At 34.0% G+C, this 14,168-nt stretch overlaps 1 protein-coding gene across 1 annotated transcript; it reads right to left on the minus strand.

The window, feature by feature from the left end:
- Positions 1-8,808: 8,808 nt before the first annotated feature.
- Positions 8,809-13,912, minus strand: LOC134846199 (MFS-type transporter SLC18B1-like). The gene is made up of 2 exons (XM_063863451.1): positions 12,725-13,912; positions 8,809-9,204 (listed from the first exon to the last, which is right to left on the minus strand). The coding sequence occupies exons 1-2, from the start codon at positions 13,740-13,742 to the stop codon at positions 8,891-8,893; spliced, it is 1,332 nt and encodes a 443-aa protein (XP_063719521.1). The 5' UTR covers positions 13,743-13,912; the 3' UTR covers positions 8,809-8,890.
- Positions 13,913-14,168: the final 256 nt, after the last annotated feature.

Genomic DNA, 14,168 nt, shown 5'->3' on the forward strand with positions numbered 1-14,168 from the left:
TTTAGACGTTTGTGGTCTATTTACATAGTTATAATTGTGTTGTGCAAATTTATTTCTAGTGAATGTTCTTTGTTTTTGTATCGGTTTCATCATTGGTCTAAATGGTTGATAGCTCACGTGTGGGTATCTTGGTTCAATGGTGGGTTTAACCGTAGATTGTAGTGTTATTTGTGGTAAGATTGGATTTTTTGGTCTTGAAGTTGTAAGATTTAGATGTATTGGTGAGATATTTTGTTGTGCTGTTGTTACTACTGTGGTAACTGCTCCTTCATTTATGAGATGTGATGATGTTTGAATATCTTGTTGTGTGAGATTCCTAGTTCCATTTAGATTTTCTTGTTGTATGACAGTTGAATTTAAGGTATTATTGCGTGTTCTATCGGGTAGGAATGAATTATAGTTTAAAGGTGTTGCATCAGTTGTGAGTGGATATACCGTAATAGAACTTTTGTGTACAGAAATTGCGCTAATGGCTTGACTTGAAATATCTGTTGGTATGTTAATAAATAATGTATGAGACCATTCAGAGTCCCAAACATAATCTGAATCTTCTGCTAATGCTGTATCATCTGTTGACTTTTGGGGTCTGAAATTCTTTCCTGCTTGTGAGATTAAATCAAGATTATGTGTGAAATAATCTATGATGAACCATGCTAAGATTTTTTGTAAATCGTGTTTGTAATTTTGCGAAACGTCGTTGCTAGTTAAATTTTCACGGATTGTATTTAAATATTCAGAAAATATTGTGATTTCATGTCTTACAAATGTATGTTTTGATGTTTGAACTGGTGAAGTTACTTGGGATTCTGGTTTTTCTAATATAGATAAATATCTATATTTTATTCGAAATACTTCATTAAAAAATATTGATTTGCTCTTTGTGACTTTTGATGTTGTACATTTTTTTATTTATTCTGTGAATACTTTTGAAAGTTCTATATCTATGTCGTCTGTTTGAAGTAGATACTTACCATGAATTGTACTTAGGCTCTGTAATTCTATGGTATAGATTTCATACTGTCGTGATAGTTTACATTTTCCTTTGAGGTAGTGATGATAAATGGGAGGATGGAGTTGTCATCTTCACTTTCTTCATTTGATCTCATTTTTGTGTTTTATGACTGTCAATTTGTATTTTCTATGTGTTTTTTTTTGGTTGATTCTAATTGTATAGTCGTACTGGTTTGTTTTTGTATGTTTTTTTATTCTTCTTTTTCCTTGTATTGATGAATGTGATGTGGTTTCTGATTCAGAAAACTAAAATGGATCATTAACTGGGTATTCTTATTTATTGAGTCTTTTAATCTTTAAAGTTTTGAAAATGACTTGTTTCTGATTCGGAAAATGCGTTTCTTTGTTTTGAAAATCTATTTCGTGTATTTTGTCTTTGTTTGCTTAAAATTTTTCGTTTGATTGTTTGTCGTTTGGTTCTAATATATCCTGTCGATTTTCTGTGTGGAGTGATTAAGAGACCATTTTTTTCGTTGTTTATTTCACAGTTGTGTAATATGATTCGTTGTTTATTTCCTAAATTGTCTAATGACATAGGGTTTAGGATGATGGATGCATAATTTAGATTAGTGATTTTTAAAGTGCTTAAACTACTCGTCCCTACAATTTTTCCGGGTTAGCTTAGCTTGGGTCTTGTTTCTTAGGGTTGGAGAGAGAAGCATATATCGATTCCGAAGAAAGGTTGTTACTTTCTCGTGGCTAGTCTAAGTTAAGGTGTTAACTTACTTAATCAGATTAGGGGTAATGATTGTATTCAAGGGTTGGAGAATAGTAAATTGATCCACAAGGTTCGGGTATAATTAGAACGCAAGTAGTTCGTTAGATACTATTTTAAACTTACTAAGTTTAAGATTTATCCTGGGTCATATGAGAGGAGGGGTCAAGTGAAGGATGAATAACCAAAGTTCTTCACTGTTTAGCCTAATTAAAATGGTTAGAGTGATTGAAAAGTTTGTCCTGGGTCTTTTGATAGGGTTGGGTAGTGACTCGACGTTTGAGGTCGTTAGACATTTGTTAAGTGGGCAGGGGAGAACAAAATTGTTCTATTTGATCCAAGGATAAACCTTGATGATCAGAATAAGAAATTGTAATACAAAATGATTGAATTTAGAATTGTAATTGAGATCCAAGGAAATCCTTGATGATCTAATTTTAAGTTTAAATAAAGTTAAGTTAAGTGAGGGTAAAATTTAGGATAAGCCTTTTAAAATAATTTAAAGTTTATTTTGATGAAAGAGTTTAGTTTTTTATGATATTAGTGGGTTTATGATTGCTATTATGTTTAGGTGATGAAGCTGGAGATGACAAGATGATTTATGTTTACTAATAATTTGTGTATTCACTAACTAATTTTTATTTTTTATTTTCAATAAAAATTCTTTTTAGATATCTTTTCAATTTACTTTACTGCAGTTTTAAAGAAACGATTAGAGATCTCTTTATCAATCGTTATTGTACAATAATAGGTTAAGCGCCTGTAGATATCGGTGAAGAATTTTCTTCAACTATACTATGTCTGCAAAGGAAAATCTAAATTCATTGCTAATAAAACTCTAAATATAAAAGTTTGTGTTGGCTTTTGCCGTACGACCATGAAACTTATGGGTAAGTTCCGTTGTAGTCGTATATCGTCTCTTGTCCGAGGTTTTCTTCCAATACCGGGGAGTTCTCGTATTGTTCGGAATGATGGCTCTGATCTATTGAGTCGTAGAGACATTTCGATTAAATTATTGTCGTATAACATTTTTGTGCATGTTTGTCTAAGCCTAATCTATTTTTGTGTAGTTCTAAACTATTATTTTGCTTAAGGTCTTATTTGAGACTTATGGTTGCACCCGATGAGTTGGGACGGATGGTCTAACTCATAGAGTAATTTCAGATAAGGTACACCGTCTGCTCGTCACGCTATCTTATTTTCGGCCGGATGGATTCGTGCAACTTCTTAGTCTAATACCGGTCTTACTCTTACTCTTAAATCTCTTAGTCTCAATAGATCTAAAGTGTACTGGTTTGTTACGAGTTGGTCTCTTGGAAAAGGCAACTAAGCTGTAAGTTAAATTCAGAATGCTCTGGTGCTGAAACTACAAGTAGTTTCAGCACTTACAAATAAGTGGGTTGTTAGTTAGATGGAGTCTGATTGGTTAGTCTTCAATATTTTATAGGGATAAAATATCTAATTTATAACCAATAATAATATACAGTTTGGATCAGGTTCCACTCTGTACGATCGGTTGGGCGCAATATGACAGCGCTCTTGCAAGACGTGCACAAATCAGATCTCCAAAATATTGGCACTGCGTAAATAACTCCAAAATTTCGACTAGAAATGAGAGACTGTTTAAATTGACTAAAAATCACGGGATCTCTTTAACTAAATTCCTTTTTTGCAAAAGAGGGATATTGGTTACTAAGAATAAAATTCCCTTATGCTGAACCGTTGATTTTTTTATACATTATATCAATACCGAGCAGGCCCTGTGTGTGTAACTCTAGCTGAGTCACTAAGATTGTCATTGAGAAACCTAGGAGACATTCTTGATACTTACGAGATCGAAGAGGCAGCGTTAAGTAATTTAACTTGAACTTGTTTGCGGTACGTGAGCATCGCCATCAAATCATACGAATATTGTTTTTTGTCACAAAGCATGCAAAAAAAAAGATTCAATTCATCTTTTGTTACGAGTTGGTCTCTTGGAAAAGGCAACTAAGCTGTAAGTTAAATTCAGAATGCTATGGTGCTGAAACTACAAGTAGTTTCAGCACTTACAAATAAGTGGGTTGTTATTTAGATGGAGTCTGATTGGTTAGTCTTCAATATTTTATAGGGATAAAATATCTAATTTATAACCAATAATAATATACAGTTTGGATCAGGTTCCACTCTGTACGATCGGGTGGGCGCAATATGACAGCGCTCTTGCAAGACGTGCACAAATCAGATCTCCAAAATATTGGCACTGCGTAAATAACTCCAAAATTTCGACTAGACATGAGAGACTGTTTAAATTGACTAAAAATCACGGGATCTCTTTAACTAAATTCCTTTTTTGCAAAAGAGGGATATTGGTTACTAAGAATAAAATTCCCTTATGCTGAACCGTTGATTTTTTTATACATTATATCAATACCGAGCAGGCCCTGTGTGTGTAACTCTAGCTGAGTCACTAAGATTGTCATTGAGAAACCTAGGAGACATTCTTGATACTTACGAGATCGAAGAGGCAGCGTTAAGTAATTTAACTTGAACTTGTTTGCGGTACGTGAGCATCGCCATCAAATCATACGAATATTGTTTTTTGTCACAAAGCATGCAAAAAAAAAGATTCAATTCATCTTTTGTTACGAGTTGGTCTCTTGGAAAAGGCAACTAAGCTGTAAGTTAAATTCAGAATGCTATGGTGCTGAAACTACAAGTAGTTTCAGCACTTACAAATAAGTGGGTTGTTATTTAGATGGAGTCTGATTGGTTAGTCTTCAATATTTTATAGGGATAAAATATCTAATTTATAACCAATAATAATATACAGTTTGGATCAGGTTCCACTCTGTACGATCGGGTGGGCGCAATATGACAGCGCTCTTGCAAGACGTGCACAAATCAGATCTCCAAAATATTGGCACTGCGTAAATAACTCCAAAATTTCGACTAGACATGAGAGACTGTTTAAATTGACTAAAAATCACGGGATCTCTTTAACTAAATTCCTTTTTTGCAAAAGAGGGATATTGGTTACTAAGAATAAGATTCCCATATGCTGAACCGTTGATTTTTTTAGACATTATATCAATACTGAGCACGCCCTGTGTGTGTAACTCTAGCTGAGTCACTAAGATTGTCATTGAGAAACCTAAGAGACATTCTTGATACTTACGAGATCGAAGAGGCAGCGTTAAGTAATTTAACTTGAACTTGTTTGCGGTACGTGTGCATCGCCATCAAATCATACGAATATGGTTTTTTGTCACAAAGCATGCAAAAAGAAAGATTCAATTCATCTTTTGTTACAAGTTGGTCTCTTGGAAAAGGCAACTAAGCTGTAAGTTAAATTCAGAATGCTCTGGTGCTGAAACTACAAGTAGTTTCAGCACTTACAAATAAGTGGGTTGTTAGTTAGATGGAGTCTGATTGGTTAGTCTTCAATATTTTATAGGGATAAAATATCTAATTTATAACCAATAATAATATACAGTTTGGATCAGGTTCCCATATGCTGAACCGTTGATTTTTTTTTATAGGGGGGGGGGGTATTTTTACTAGGTTCCCGAGGGGAGATGTAGTTAAAAAGATCCAAATCTCATGGTCTCATAACTTTTGGCCTTGTTTTTTTTTCTGTTGCTCATCGACAGTGAACATGAGGTCTTCTAAAATTTCTAGCAGCTGCCTGGTAAGCTACTAAATAAAATTCTGTCTATAAACCATAATTGCGATTGCTGTTTAAATTTAGTATTGCTGCTTTAATTTGGGAAGTGGCCTGCTTTTACCATGCCAATATCTTCCGTTGCTAGGAATGAGTTTGACAACTCGTGAGCCGAGCAGCTCAAGCGGATCCAACTTTACTCCGGCACCTTCAGCTTAGGTAATTTCAGATTCGATTCATCTTGAACCCTGCTTAAATTGATTTTATTTGGGCTATCTTTGCCTTCGCTTCTTCGAAGCTGAATAACTATTTCCTTTGCTTTTGTTTGGTCGTGCACCCGAACTTTTTTCTGATTTTTATGAAGTTTTTCTTGTACTGAATTGTCCATCAGCTTATCAACGCAGTAGCTGACAGTGTTATTTTGGTCGCCTTGTTGGCACAAAAACGACGCACTTGAGGTTATGCTTTAGCGGCTTTTTCATAGTTTTATGAAAGTCGACTTCATCGTTTGCAACTTGGTACCAAAATCCGACGCTGTACACGTTTTTTGTTGTTTTAGAGCTTTTTTCAAACTCAACTTGATCGGTTTTTCTTGCTTTGTTGCACCTTGCCGCTCTAATTTGACATTTTGTTTCGCTAGGAATTTTTTTGCTTCAGTTGATTAGTTGTGATTTTTTGACTGTATTGATAATCGTTTGCTTTCACCTTTAAAAGAGAAAACACAGACCACCTGTTTCACTAGCTTCTGCTCTCACCCACACTCTGGCTTGGTATGTGCTAAGAAGAAAAACAGCCTTACTAAATTTGTTTGGCGATGGTAGTGCTGATCCCTAGTTACAACGATTCGTCTCTCTCTTTTACCGCTGACTGGCCCATTAAAAGAAACAAATTCTATCAGCATAGGACTCACCTCCCATAAAATAAGAATTCCAACCAAAAAATGACACCAAAAAACTCGGTATATGTTGGACCTAAACCGGTGCATTGATGTTCCATTCTCACTCAGCGACATTTGCACCAGCAGTATCAAGAAAAAAAATTATAAAAAACTGGAATCTTACAATTCGGTGGAAAATAAGTAAACAACAACCAAATTGATAAAGAGTGCACACCAACTATCAGCAAAGATCTAGGATCTTACTGGAACAAACATATTGACCTGGAAAATTTTCCTGACAAATTTCAGCCAGCAAAACTACTTGAGTTTTTCTAAGATGGGGTTAAACTGATCCACTCGATTGTCAGTTAATTAACCTGCTACCTAGAAAGAACAAGTGATTTGTTATTGAATGCTTTTTTGTTATTTTTTTGAATGAATTGAAAACCTTAAGAGCTTTCACGGCTCAAGTGAGACCCATTTTTTTGTTGAAAAAATTGGGTTCATAATTTTTTTTTTGTTATCATGCACTGGCACAAAAATCGCAGTGCGAAAACCTATGAAAAAAAATTTAAGGGCGAGTTTATGACAGATCTATGCAAAGCATTTAACACTGTCCACCATGAAATTTTGCTTAAAAAATTTTCAAAAAAATGGCTTTAGGTGGAAAAGTTTTTTTTGGAAAGTTATTTGATAAACAGAAATCAATAGTTGAAAAATCAGTGTTAATCACTTTTGTGAAACTTCACGTATGCCCTTATTTCATTCTGGGACCTTCGATTGTTTTTTCCTCACAGAAATGACCTTAACGTGAATGACTTACAGGGTAAAGTTAGCCTAAAAGGAGAAAAAGCTTCAATATTTAGGGTGCACAACAAACCGAGTGGATTAAAAATATTTTAAGCTGATTTTCAGTTTTAGATGACCGTTTTACAAAAGTAAACTACTTATCAATTCAACTTAGTGAAAATTGTTTCTCCTAGCAAATCATCTATCAATGCAACTTAGTGCAAACTATGCGTCTTCTTGCAAACAAATGGCTTTAGAAAAAAATAAAAGGTTTTGTGTGTACGGAAGATCTACCTAGTGGTAATGCGTAACTTTCCAGGAGTTTTGATTGATGGAGAATGCTGATGCAATTTGAATAAAACCGGCTATGCTTGAGGAAACAGTTTGTAGCGGATGAAAATTTTTACGGCAGTTTTACCGTCTCAATTTTTTCTACATCGTACGTTGAACAAAACTTAGACCAAGGACTGCTTCTTTCTTTATATAACGGCAAACAAAAAATTGAACAGTTTTCTTAACTACGTTTTATCCAACAAAATTAGGCGAAATAATTTTTGGTTATATCACTACGCGTTTTGCAAATAATTGTATTCAAACATCTTAAGTTTTTTTCGTGATCAATTGCTCAGCAAACGAATTTCTGAAAATTTGAAAAAACTTCCGATAGTCTCTAGACTCCTCTGCGCAAACGTTCCGCAGATATAGTACTAGATCAGATGCCCCTTTCCACAGGATAATCAAAACTGAAGCTTTGTTTCCTCGAAGACCGTCACATGCTACATTTTTTGATGCAAAACTGTCAAATTTTTAACTGTCAAATACGTAAAATCAAATACCGTTTGGAATACTGTAGACTTTTTAAAAACATTTCTTTTGTAAGGTTAAAAGCCAAGCTTGCAGCTAGTTAGCCATTACTTTACTTTGCCTCACTCACAAGGAATATTGTTCAGTTGGAGCCCAAAGTTGACTCTGATATTTATGTAAGCTAAATAATTTTTGGGTAACAAACTGTGATTTATACTTCTAAGTCGAATAATATAGGCAACCAAGTTTGATTTTTTAAATTGAAGAAATTCAATTTACTTGATTAGAAATCCCTTTTGTTTCGTTAAAAAAGAACTTCCAAAAATGCGGCAATTGCCCTGAACCCCTTGTGAACGAGCGATATAAATCATAAAGTTCACTCCTAGTTTTTGTTACTGTATCTGTTAGAAATTTTGCGGTAGTTTTTGCTGCAACTTCTGCTATTTGAATACCACCCAAACAATTAAAAGTAAAAAACTCATTTTTTGAAAAATTCATTTTTAACAGCATTTCCTGCAAATTGTTCTTAATTTTGCGAGCAGATACTGTGCTTTCCAGATTTTTGCCACCAAAAGTTAGCACCATTTTCTCAACTAGTCCAACATCAAATCACTTTCGAATAATTTTGCAACGAAAAGCAATTTTTCTTTAATTTTTACAAAACCACTTTAGATTGGGCATTTATATATGCAGATTAAGTAACGGTACTCGCGCTATATCTGTCATTTCATCCCGAAACTAACTTCCCACCCTTACGTAGCATCTGGCCCACCCTCAGATCTGTTGTTCAAAGTTTTCAGACGGGAACCCGTCTAAGTTTTTCAGAGCCCAAACAGTTCCAATTGGCTGACCTTAAAAAGTCGACTAAGTTTTCTGAAATTCTTCATATTAGAAACTGCATATGTTTCGTTTCTTTCTGCGAAAAACTTATAGTTGTAAATAAGTAGAAATTATGGAAGTGGCGTCTAGATAAAAGTTGAAAATTGTTAAAATTTAATATAGTATAACCTTTACAAACTATCAAAGCTTTCTATAGATAACTAAATAGTGTTCAGATGGGGTTGTACTGGTGTTTATGATTCACGTCAGATGTCACAATATAAATTCCTGCTGCAATTGCAGGAATGAGAGTCAAAACTGACAGCAGCAGACTTGACTGGTAGAAATCGAAATAGTTGAAGAACACTCCCCCCACCACATATTGGCCGAAAATCAACGCAATACCATAGGATGTTGTAATCCACGAGCAAATGCACAATCTCAAACTTTCTTCTGATGGAAAATTGTTGCGTTTTCCAATAAGATCGAACAGAAAATAACAAGGAAGAAATCCGCCGTTAGATGATATGCCCAGAACAATGAGACCTAGCAAGGGGATATCAGAAACTTACTTGACAAGACTGCTGAAACTTAATTACAATCAGGAATTCCTCCTCAATCATCGAGTTCTTTTGCAACATCCATTTTGGTCTGAATCGCCTTAAAAATGTAACAAAAATTTCTCCAGTTTACGGAAAAGGGGCGTCAAAAAGCAGTTTTCGGCTTAGTAGCCAGTTGGAGATTCCCACATTCAGATTAAAAACTAAAGCTTTTCAACGCTGCACCATAGAAAGAATCTGCCTGCTAACACTAGCCACCAATCAAACGGATAAAAAACTAGCTTGAGCAGTAATTTATGCGAGTTATGTTTAAAAAAATGAGCTCCTAAAATAAGGCAGGCATTTGTTTTTTAATTAAATGTAGCAAAATAATTTTTTCTATAAAATGCCCTTGACCTTGTCATATAAATATGCTTTGATGATAATTTTCGAGAAAATCTTACTGGATTAGACGAGGCTACTCGCATATCAGGGCGCATCTCGGAATGTTTCGACTGCACTTTAAGGCCTACTTGTTTGCCTCAATTGGATTTATACGCATTTATCCAACTCTTTCACATGCAGTAAGAGCGCAATATAGTGCACTAAATTATCCCAACTTGGCGAAACTAAAAAAAATAAGCCCCATAACTTTACCAAAAAAAATCACAGATGAAATATCTTTTTAAATTTGAGCTCTGCGAATCACTAAATTTCAAAAAAGTGGCCAAAAAGCTTAGTTAAAACGTCAAAAAATGACTGAACAAAAGAGTTTTCGTCAGAAGCCGGAACCAGAATCATAACGGCTGGAATAAAAAAAAACAGGCAAAGATTTTCGAAATATCGTAATACAATACTTCATAAACTGTCTTTGGAAATTGATCGCGCAACAATATCTCCATAAGAGAATTGCATGGCCAGTATTTTTCAGATGAAAACCTCAAGGATTAAAAAACAGTCAATTATTTTCGAAATATCGTAATGCAATTCTACATAAACTGTCTTTAATAATTGATCGCGCTACAAAATCTCCATAAGAGAATTGCATGGCCAGTATTATTCAGACGAAAACCTCTAGGATTAATTGAAAAACAGGCAATTTTTTTTCGAAATATCGTAATACAATTCTACATAATTCGTCTTTGAAAATTGATCGCGCTACAAAATCTCAATAAGAGAATTGCATGGCCAGTATTTTTCAAATGAAAACCTCAAGGATTAATTGAAAAAAGGGCAATTATTTTCGAAATATTGTTATACAATTCTACATAATTTTGTCTTTGATAATTGATCGCGCTACAAAATCTCCATAAGAGAATTGCATGGCCAGTATTTTTCAGATGAAAACCTCAAGGATTAAAAAAAACAGGCAATTATTTTCGAAATATTATAATACAATTCTACATAAACTGTCTTTGGAAATTGATCGCGCTACAAAATCTCCATAAGAGAATTGCATGGTCAGTATTTTTCCGATGAAAACCTCAAGGATTAAAAAAACAGGCAATTTTTATCGAAATATCGTAATACAATTCTACATAATTCGTCTTTGAAAATTGATCGCGCTACAAAATCTCAATAAGAGAATTGCATGGCCAGTATTTTTCAAATGAAAACCTCAAGGATTAATTGAAAAACAGGCAATTATTTTCGAAATATTGTAAAACAGTTCTACATAATTTGTCTTTGATAATTGATCGCGCTACAAAATCTCCATAAGAGAATTGCATGGCCAGTATTTTTCAGATGAAAACCTCTAGGATTAATTGAAAAACAGGCAATTTTTTTTCGAAATATCGTAATACAATTCTACATAAACTGTCTTTGGAAATTGATCGCGCTACAAAATCTCCATAAGAGAATTGCATGGTGAGTATTTTTCAGATGAAAACCTCAAGGATTAAAAAAACAGGCAATTATTTTCGAAATATCGTAATACAATTCTACGTAAACTGTCTTTGGAAATTGATCGCGCAACAATATCTCCATAAGAGTATTGCATGGCCAGTATTTTTCAGATGAAAACCTCAAGGATTAAAAAAAAAGGAATCATTAACGAAATATCGTAATACAATTCTACGTAAACTGTCTTTGGAAATTGATCGCGCAACAATATCTCCATAAGAGAATTGCATGGCCAGTATTTTTCAGATGAAAACCTCAAGGATAAAAAAACAGGCAATTATTTTCGAAATATCGTAATACAATTCTACGTAAACTGTCTTTGGAAATTGATCGCGCAACAATATCTCCATTAGAGTATTGCATGGCCAGTATTTTTCTGATGAAAACCTCAAGGATTAAAAAAAAAAGGAATTATTAACGAAATATCGTAATACAATTCTACATAAACTGTCTTTGATAATTGATCGCGCTACAATATTTCTTTATTTGGCCTGTATTTTTTAAATGATAACATCTCTGATAAAAAAAACTTTAAATTCTTTTTATTTTTCTCAAGATATTTTAATCTAAACAGTGTTGTCCACTCTAAAATCTGCATAAAACATGCTGATGACTTTTTTGTTGTGGAAAAAAAGCTAGTCATACATTTTCTATTCACGATTTTTCAATTATAATTCTCAAAACTGCTTTTTTGATCTTTCAAAAAATCTTATAAAATTTTGACGGCACAAAATCAATTCTGTACACAAAAATAAACCATAAAATTTTGTTATTGTCGCAAAATCAACTCTGTACTCAAATAAAACAAATCTCCATACAATTTTGATATTGTCGCAACATAAATGCCGTGCTGAAAAAAAACATTTACTCATTATTTAAAACTTTTGTCCAAAACTAGTTTTTTCAATCAAGTTTGGATTTTTGATTGTTTTCAATCTATACCATATTTAATTCTTTAAAAATTACGCAAAAAATTACAAGGTCAAAAAATGTTCAGCTGATTTTTTTTGCGCCAATGGTAATTATTTGTATTTCATGACGAAGGCTCATAATTTTGTTGTTCTAAAAATTAGAAAAAAAATAAAGTTTGACCTAGAGCAATGAATGGGGATGTTTTTTCTAAAGTTGTGATCGACAAATCTGTATTATTTCAGCTTACTGTGTTTGGAAACAAACACAAAATTTGAAAGAAATCTAACTAAGAAATTGCCAACGGTTGAAAAAAGCTGGTCATTTAAAAAATGCTAGTAACTGTTAGTATGACGAACTTTTAAAAAAAAATTTTTAATATTAAAAATAACAAGCATACAATTATCATACTTTTCTTAAATTTTTGAATGTAAAAAATGTATGGAAATTGTATGACAAGAACTTTGTCAAAACGGATTTCGAAGAAAGAATGTTGGAATTTTCAAATCAACAAAATTTTTTATTGGTATTTTTTCAGTTTGTATAAGGCGCTGATTGAGGAAAAAGGATTCAGACTCTGATTTTAAAGGCTTCGCATTTGTAATAAGAAACTTGTTGATAGTTTCAAGCCACTTGTCCTCGAAAAATGTTCAAATTAATTTTTACAAAAAAAGCTTGTAAATAGAGGGTTTGTCAAGTAATTTCTGTTGCACCTGCATATAACGTCCAGCGCGGATAGTCAAATCCAAAGAATGGCAGCGCCAAAATAAAGTATCCAAGAGCCGTAAGTGCCAGACAAACTAAGAAGGTAACTTTGGAGTACCCCTTGTCAATCAAATAGCCATAGAAAACAGAAGTCAAGGTGGCCATACTTGCGTGAATGAGAAAAACGTAACCTGATTGAGAGCCGTTGAGGTTAAATGTGTCGAGTAGATGTACTGCAAGAGTCACAGACAAAAACCCATACTGGGCTAAAACAGCCATAAAAGGAAAAGTAACTGCCCAAACTCCTGGTAGGGATAAGAAATGCACTGCTGGCTTGAAGTTAAAGCCACTTGCAACTGTTTGGGACTCACGAAGCAGTTCTGGTTTTTTAATAGACCTAGAGGCTATAAAACAGAGAAAACCAACGCATAACTCAGCAAATCCGATAACAACAAAAGGAATTGTATACCCCCCTATTGAGTAAAGCCAGCTGCAAAGAGGGGGTGCAATCATCATGCCAAAGTTGAAAGATATTTCCAGTCCGCTGAAAATTACACCCGCCCTTGCTGGGAACAACGGGATCAAAATCGGCGCAGTTGTTGCCCATTTAGCTGCTCCGCCCATTCCAATGAATACTCTGGTCAGGAAACAACCAAAAACATACCAATTTTTGGAGTTTAAATTGTATGATTCCCCGAATAGAACACACATTGTACCCGATAATACGAAACCGATATACGCTACTTTGTTTTTCTGCTGTTCTGATATCGTCAGTAAAAATAAAAAGGCAAATAATCCCTGTGATACTTGCAGTATTGCTACAATGAGTCCGATAGTCGGAACTGAAATATTCCTGTCCCGAGCTTCCGTCGGAAAGAATGGACCTATACTCGTCACATGCATTCCGGTGAAAACTAGGAGTAAATTGAACACGACGAGTACTGCCAAAGATTGAAAGGAAGACTTCGATTCGGACTCTTTTTCTTGGATCCGAAGACTCCTCGATTCGTCGTCTGTTGTCGTCATTTTCTATCACCTATGATATTTCTAACTTAGCTGAAAAAAAATAAGTTCAGTTCAAATATGTAGTTTTCAAAGTTATTGTTGAGTAATTTTTGTTTAAATAATATTGATGCGCTTTGATTATGAATCACATGCGTGTTCTTAGATTATCAACTTTCATCTTTTAGCTTGAAAGCTTCAGATATGCATTTTCTGGTCAAAATAAACAGAGCAGAGAAATCAATTCTTTGACAAAATGCAGAATAGATATCACCGTTCTTTGATTCTCAATTCGGGGGTCAATCGTCCCGGCTAGATTTCGCTTTAAATCTCATGCTCGAGAAAGACACGAAAACTCTTAACTGCCAAAAGTAATTTTAAAAGTATTTTTAAAATACCAAAAGTATTTTTAAATTAAATCCCATGGGTTATCATTTTTTGATCAAAAAC

The sequence above is a fragment of the Symsagittifera roscoffensis genome, chromosome 5, assembly GCF_963678635.1.
Source record: "Symsagittifera roscoffensis chromosome 5, txSymRosc1.1, whole genome shotgun sequence".
Classification (NCBI taxonomy): Eukaryota; Metazoa; Xenacoelomorpha; order Acoela; family Convolutidae; genus Symsagittifera; species Symsagittifera roscoffensis.

Excerpts from the sequence above, each read along its gene's own strand:
- LOC134846199 (XM_063863451.1), bottom strand. The coding sequence starts at position 13,742 with ATGACGACAACAGACGACGAATCGAGGAGTCTTCGGATCCAAGAAAAA. Across the intron at positions 9,205-12,724 it reads GCGCTGGACGTTATATGCAG|GTCTCATTGTTCTGGGCATA; the intron begins GTGCAACAGAAA and ends TCCCCTTGCTAG.